The 7,683-nt window shown below is 47.4% G+C and overlaps 1 protein-coding gene across 1 annotated transcript; it reads left to right on the top strand.

The window, feature by feature from the left end:
• Positions 1-180: 180 nt before the first annotated feature.
• LOC121966369 (tectonin beta-propeller repeat-containing protein 2-like) lies at positions 181-7,578 on the top strand (the record flags this gene model as incomplete). The annotated part of the gene is made up of 17 exons (XM_042516473.1): positions 181-334; positions 730-882; positions 1,536-1,668; positions 1,787-1,977; positions 2,369-2,594; positions 2,693-2,861; positions 2,938-3,157; positions 3,510-3,749; positions 4,152-4,219; positions 4,476-4,591; positions 4,981-5,154; positions 5,254-5,434; positions 5,578-5,719; positions 5,816-6,041; positions 6,187-6,276; positions 6,490-6,587; positions 7,424-7,578. Coding segments are annotated over 17 exons (2,736 nt in total), but the record flags the coding sequence as incomplete, so codon positions are not given.
• Positions 7,579-7,683: the final 105 nt, after the last annotated feature.

Here is a 7,683-nt window from a genome sequence, read left to right as displayed (position 1 = left end):
TTGGAGCCTGCTTCCTGCCGGCGCTCTGTAAACAGAGCGACCATTATTATTATTATTATCATTATGTCTTCAGCTGGTGCAGAGAGTTGACAACCTTGCACATCTACTCTGACTTTGTAGTACATGTGGTATTTTTTCTCATGTACTATTCTTACTGCAGTATTTGTGTCTTTCTGTCAGCAGTGGCAGGTTTGGAGCCTGCTTCCTGCCGGCGCTCTGTAAACAGAGCGACCTTCAGGTGTTCGCTGCTCGACCCGGACTCAGACTGTGGAGGTCCGACATCAGAGGACAGGTGGAGGACACTCGACTGCTCCGAGCTCTGTTCAACACACAGGTAAAATACAATTTATCACACAGGTTAATGCAGTTCATCACACAGGTTAATGCAGTTCATCACAGATAAAGCACATTTCATCACACAGATAAAATACTGTTCAACACACAGGTGAAATACTGTTTATCGCAGGTAAAATACTGATGACACAAACATTTACTACAGTTACTTCAAACATTAATTGACTGTTACTGTAGCAGAATTCAAACATTACACAAATACTTTACTGACACTACTGTTAATACTACTGCTACTGATGTGTATCACTGATCTATAAGAACTGTGAATAACTACATCAGTTACATTTTCTCTGTCTCTCCACCTCTCTGTTGACCTGTCTGTCCACCTGTCTCTCCACCTCTCTGTTGACCTGTCTGTCCACCTGTCTGCCTTAGGTTCCTCAGTTTGAGTTGTTTCCTCGTCCTGGTCCAATCGGAGCGTTCCGTCCAGCAGAGAGACAGCTCGGTCTGCTCAGCTGTTTCCTCAAAGAGTCCTGGATCCTCAGTTGGAATGAGTACAGCATCTACGTCCTTGACTGTCTTAATGAGGTACTTTCTTAAGGAGTACAGCATCTATGTCCTTGACTGTCTGAACGAGGCACTTTCTTAAAAAGGTACTTTCTTAAAAAGGTACTGTTATGAAGAGGTACTGTCTTAGTGAGGTATTGTCAAAACAAGATACTGTCTTAACAAGTACAGCATCCACACTTTGACTTTGACTTGACAAGGTACTGTCTTTACAACAACATATTGTGTTAACGAGATACTGTTTTAATGTGGTACCATCTTAACAAGATGATGTTTTATAGAGGATCTTAAGAAGATACTGTCTTAACAAGTACAGCATCCATATCCTCGACTGACTTAAGGAGGTACTGTCTAAAAGAGTTATCATCTTAACAAGATACTGTATTGACAAGGACTGATTGAACAAGAACTGTCTTAATGAGATACTGGCTTAACAAGGACTGTCTTAACAAGATACTGTTTCAATGAGGGACTGTCTTAACAGATATCGTCTTACAGCATCTACTTCCTCCACTGTCTCAATGAGGTACTACCGCTACTTGTAGTACCGTGATAACAAGCACATCCTCTGTGTGAATGTTTATGTCTGTGTGAATGTTTCCACTGTGTGAACGTTGTTTTTATGTGATCGTTTCCTTTGTGTGAATGTTGATGTTTGTGTCTTGTGTGTTCAGGTGATAGTCGGAGCACTGGAGAGCAGTGGAGACATCGTGTCAGTGTCATGTTGTGACAACGAGATTTTTATCCTGAAAGGAGACAGAGACATCATCCGTCTGTCCAACAGTCCTGAGGGACTCGCCTCCAACTGTGAGTACTAATACTACGAAGTTTTAATACCAACTACTGTGAAAGGCTAACACTAACCCTCCGACTCGGAGTACTAATACTACCAACTACTGACTGTCTCTCTCCCTGTCTTTTTCAGCGGTGGACATGTCTGCCCGTCTGTCCTCACCTTTGGCCACGCCCACCATCTTCCCATCAACCGGATCTGTGGAAACGGCTCAGCCAATCAGAACCATGGCCATCATCTTGGAGGGAGGGGGAAGGGAGGCGGGTAGCGGCGGGGAGAGGAGCGGCGATGAGGAGGTAGAGGAGGCAGAGGAGCAGCTGGAGGTGACTCACTGCTTTACTAGTTAAACTGTTTTAACCCTTTGAACCCTGAGGTCACTGCTGGGGTCAAAGGTCATGAGTAGCCTGCTGAGAAATGTTTCTCAATCTGTAAGAAAACAGGAGATTTTAATATTTAAATATGTTATCTGGTAATTTTACTTTCAGTTTCTTTTTCTTATTTTCAGGTAAATTTCCGCAGATTTCTTTAGTAATCTCTTCTTCAGCTGCTCGTTGTCTTCTTCACCTTTTTAAAAGAAATCACTTTGTTCAGGTTACAAAGTGTTTACTGGTTTACTGACGGCCAATTAAACTCACCTGTGTGTGTCAGGTGACCTGAGCTCACCTGTGTGTGTCAGGTGACCTGAGCTCACCTGTGTGTGTCACGTGCCCTCAGGTGACAGAGCAGCTCAGCCAGGTGCAGTCAGGTGCATTCACCAGCAGCTCTCAGAGTCGCAGCAGCTCCGTCACTTCCTGGGACAGTCTCCATGGAAACAGCCTGGTAGCCACTTCCTGCGAGCTGAGCTCCAGACGCTACAGCACCCCCCTGGGACAGGAGGACATGCAGCAGGAGCTGGTGGTCAAAGCCATCAGAGTGAAGAAGAGGAGGAGACGAAGACAAGGTGGGACAGAGAGCGAGAGACAGACAGACTGAGAGACAGACTGAGAGACAGACAGACAGAGACAGAGTGACTGTTGGTGTCTCTGTGTCCGTCCTCAGACAGCAGCAGCGTCTCTGACTCCATGTTTGTAGTCCAGGACGGCAGTTGCAGTGATGGAGGCAGTGACAGGGCGTCCCTGGTGGACACTCAGAACCAGGACTCTCCAGAACCTTCCCAGGACCAAGACTCCCAGGAGGCTGGGGGGGGACACTCAGAGGGGGAGATGGGGTGAGTATCAGTGTGTCTCATGCATGTCTCCTGTTACTGCTGATCTGTCTGTCTCATCCGCTTGTCCTTGTCCCAGCAGCGTCCTCCCTCCAGGCTCCTTGCTCCTCCAGGAGGACCAGCCAACCCCAGGACAGGCCTCTGGTCCCAGGACAGAGACGGACGTCGTCCCCCCGACCCCGGATGTGGATCTGCTGCTTGAGTGCACATTCTCCTACATGCACAACGCGGAGGAGGACGAGGGACAGGAGGACGAGTTCCTGAGCCCTTTGATTGGACCAGATGAAGACGAAGAGGAGGTGAATATAAACACACCATCAGCTCAGGTTTAGACGGTCATGGAAGACCTGGAAAAGTCATGGAATTCACAGATAGCAATTTATTTAGAAATATTGCCAATATTGTTTCTATAAAAGTCACCCAAAAAAATTAAAGAAAAAAAAATAAAGCCAAAATATTTTTCATTAAAAACAGCCCAAAATGTTTCCACTCCTGTAGATTTGGAGGGTGTGTTTTCTTTAAAGTCCCTCATTCCCTCCCCAGTGCAATGTTCAGTTCTAAACTGATGCATGTCAAATCCTTTCCTGTCTCTGTATCTCTCTGTGTCCTCTGTGTCCTCCGTGTCCTCTGTGTCCCTGTGTTTGTGAACAGAACGAGGACCTGGCGCCCCCTGCTGGTCTGGTTGACCAGATGTTTTACTCCACTTTGTCCACTATGGATAGAAAACCTAGTGTGTCCAGTGATGACGAGGGGGACATCTACTGTCCCTCTCTGCCCCCAGCTGGCAGTGCTGGGGACGTCCTCAACTGTCCGTCCAATCAGATGGAGAGGACAACAGACAGACAAATGGACCAGGACATTCAGGACAGGGACACACACAAACCTGACCAGGTGAGACAGGCATGGACTATTGTACCGTTTTCTTTAATGTCGTTTAGTTTTATTTGAATTCTTTCATTGGTTTCATCTGGTTTATTATTTTCATTCTATTTTAGTTATTTTTATTCGTTGTACTTCACATATGTTACCCTCTTTTCATGGTTTTAGTTTAGTGATTACTTTATTTAATTTAATTCAAAATTAGTTTACACATTTTTATTTTTATTTTCATGAATCTGATTCGCTGTTAAGGAGAGCTGATCCTGTGTTTTCTGCCTGAAACTTGTACCTGGCACACTGTGCTTCACCTGGAAGGAACTGTGCTGTATGAACACAGATCCGAGTAGGTGAGACAGTCCAGGTGAGATAGTCTCTCAGCAGGCATTAATATGTTTCTGTCCTCTGTGTCCTCAGGTGGCAGAGAGCTGGATGGGATATTCAGGACCAGGATGTGGAATTCTGAGCCTGCAGGTGACAGACAGGTGGGTGATCAGCTGATTGTCAGGTGACCAAAGTATCACCTGTGTGTCTCAGGTGTGTGTGATGTGTGTACATGAGTGCAACATGTTCTTGTCCGAACCTGACCCAAGTCTCAGAGAGTAGTCACTGAGGTGTACATGACAGGTGTATCTGAGCTAGGTGTCTCACAGGTGTACCTCAGCCAGGTGTATCTGATGGTTGTACCTGACAGGTGTTTCTGATGGGTGTATCTGACAGGTTCATCTGTGTGTGTCTCAGGTATGTCTGGTGTCTGGACTTCAAAGGAGGACTCTTCTGCAGCAGTCTGCCTGAAACTGGACTCAACTGGCAGCGTTTTGAAGATAACATCCACCAGGTGGCGTTGTCCCCGTCAGGTGAGCTATAACATACTGTCATCTTCTTGTCAGTGTTTTTACTAACCCAAACCCTAACTTTTTACTTTAATTTTCTACTTAAATGTACTGCGCCACATGCACAGGTGCACAATTGCACAGGCATACTGGTGTACAGGTGTGTAGGTGTACAGGTGTACAGCTTTACAGGTGTGTAGGTGTACAGGTGCACATGTTTACAGATGTGTAAGTGTATAGGTTTACAAGTGTGTAGCTGTACAGGTGTACAGGTTTACAGGTGTATGGGTGTACATGTCTACAGGTGTATAGGTTTACAGGTTAGGTATACAGGTGTACAGGTTTACGTGTATATGTGTAAAGGTTTACAGGTGTATAGGTGTACAGGTGTTGACTGTGTCTCTCTCCGTCAGGTAACCTGCTGTGGAAGGTGGAGCAGAAGAGTATGACGGCATTTGCATGTGCGAAAGTGTCCGTTAAAGGAAAACGTCACTGGTACAAAGCTGTGGAGCAGACCGCCTTCGTGGCTCTGAGTGACGACTCGGCCTGGATCATCAGGACCAACGGAGACCTCTACCTGCAGACAGGTAACTCTGACATTTGGTAACACTCTGGGCCTGCAGAGGGCGGGGTTAATGTCCTCTGTGAGTAGTTGCCATAGTGAGGGCTGTCTCTGTGTCCACCAGGTCTGAGTGTGGACCGTCCGTGCGCTCGCTCCGTGAAGATCGACTCCCCCTGCGTATTCAGTCAGGTGTGCGTTAGCGCAGGTGTGGTCTGGGCGCTGAGCGAGCACAAAGCGTTATTCTACCGAGAAGGAGTCAACAGCTACTGCAGCGAGGGCGACGGCTGGAAGTACGACACCGTCAGGTACTACTGCAATACTACTGTAATACTACTGCAATACTACTCTTATATCACTATAGTACTACTGCAATCCTTCTGTAATACTACAGCTATACTGCTCTAATAGAACTGTAACTGTAACTACTGTAATTGTCTTTGTGTCTCAGTGAGGCTCAGGGGCTGGAGCTGATGTGCGTTTCTCTGGGACACGGGGGGACAGCCTGGGCGCTGGACGCCAGCGGCAGTCTCTGGTTCAGGACTGGCATCAGTTGGTCCCGCCCACAGGGAGAGGACGACCACTGGTGGCAGGTACGGAGACTGTCTGTCTGTCCATCCGTCCATCCGTCCTCAGCTCAGCCGTGCAGTTTGACAGCCTGTCTGATCCTCTGTCTCTGTCTCTATCAGATCAGTATTTCGGACTACGTGGTCTTTGATCAGGGCAGTCTGTTCCAGACTCTGATCCAGGCCACCCAGAGTGTTGCCACAGTAACCAGGGCGCCAGTGGAGCGGGTGGTGGCCTTCCTGTCCCAGTACTCCCAGTGCCAGCCCAGTCTGGTCAGTGCCAACAGCACCGGAGTCTGGGTCGCCTCAGGCCGCAACCAGCTGCACCTGGCCCGCGGCAGTCTTGTGGGTCAGTAGAGCCTGGTGCAGTCCATCTGAGTAGTCCAGCAGAGTCCAGCAGAGTCCAGCAGTGTCCAGTAGACCAGAATTGTCTCTGTAGTTCAAGTTGTGTAGTTTTCAGTTCCTCAGGTGCTCTGTTTTTTGGGATTTTTCAGGAACTTTCTGGCAGAATGTTGTTCCAAGAGGAACAGTCTCAGCCACCAGGTGGACCTTCATCACGTCTTCACCTGTGCCCCACAGAGAAGGTCAGACACACCTGGCCACACTCACACACACACCTGGCCACACTCACAGAAACACCTGGTCACATACACACCTGGACCCACATCTGGTGACAAACCTGTACACACACCTGGGCACACGCCTAGTCAACTTCTACCTGTCATATAAAACACACAGATCATCAGTCTACCTATGTGTCACCTGTGTGTCACCTGTGTGTCACCTGTGTGTCTCAGGTACATTCCTATGGTTGGCTCAGAGCAGGAAGGATCTGTTCTGTGTTTGGGACCAGGATGGAGAGCTCCGCCCCTCATCTGTCCCTCTACCACCTGAGGTAAGGACACCTTTCACCTGTCTCTGAGTTCACTTCTACTGATCTCTGTTCACTCTGGTTCTACCTGTGTCCCACCTGAGTTCTACCCTTGTCCTACCTGTGTTCTACCCATGTTCAACCTGTGTTCACAATCAGAATCAGAATCTGGTTTTATTGACAAGTACATTTACATATGCAAGGAATGTGAGTTGGTAAACAATTAACATAGGAGAGAATAAAAAAATAGTGAATTTAAATACAATAGAACAAAAGATAAAAAAATATAGAAGCAATTTAAATAAATAAAATGACAAAATAGAACATAAAGGACACAAAATGCATGTACAAAAGGTGCAATGGAGGTATTGTACAGTTTTTCAGATGTATAGTTACAGTACAAATATCTGAAGTTTAAATAATCAAGTTGACCTGAAGTGTGCAGTGGACAGAAATCCAGTCCAGCGTTTGCTGATGTGACACATAAACCTGATTTAGCTGAACACTCATGTTTTCAGACTCTGGGACTGGATACAGGGTCTCAAAAAGTCCCTCAAAAAGTCCCTGTCCTCGGTGAGAGGGGCCGTCCGCAGGGCCCTGAGGTGTGCAGGTCACAGAGAGATGGCAGGTGGCAGCCAATCACCCTCTCTGCAGCACGGATGATACGCTGCAGCCTGTTCTTGTCCCTTAGCGTGGCTGCAGTATACCAGCTATATCTGTGTCTTACCTGTGTCCTACCTGTGTCTTACCTGTGTTCTACCACTGTCCTACCTCTGTCCTACCTGCTGCCTACCTGAGTTCTGCCTGTGATCTACCTGTGTTCTGCTTGAGTGCTGCTTGAGTTCTACCTGTGTCCTCAGATGGAGCTGATTCACCTGTCCGCCTGTCGTGATGCTCTGTGGGGTTTGGACACTCATGGACGAGTTAGTATTCGTACACTGTCTCCGTCCTGTCCCTCTGGACTTCACTGGACCCCTCTGGACCTCAGCCAGCTTGGTACGTACCTTACCACGCGGTCTGCGGGGTCATTCAGAGTGCTAGTTTTAGATTTGATTTCTTCTTTCATGTAGTGAACTGTTGGATCTGTGTGTGTGTTACTGTGTGTGTGTGTGTGTGTGTG

The sequence above is a fragment of the Plectropomus leopardus genome, unplaced genomic scaffold, assembly GCF_008729295.1.
Source record: "Plectropomus leopardus isolate mb unplaced genomic scaffold, YSFRI_Pleo_2.0 unplaced_scaffold24177, whole genome shotgun sequence".
Lineage (NCBI taxonomy): Eukaryota > Metazoa > Chordata > Actinopteri > Perciformes > Serranidae > Plectropomus > Plectropomus leopardus.
This window is presented reverse-complemented; position numbering and strand designations above follow the sequence as displayed.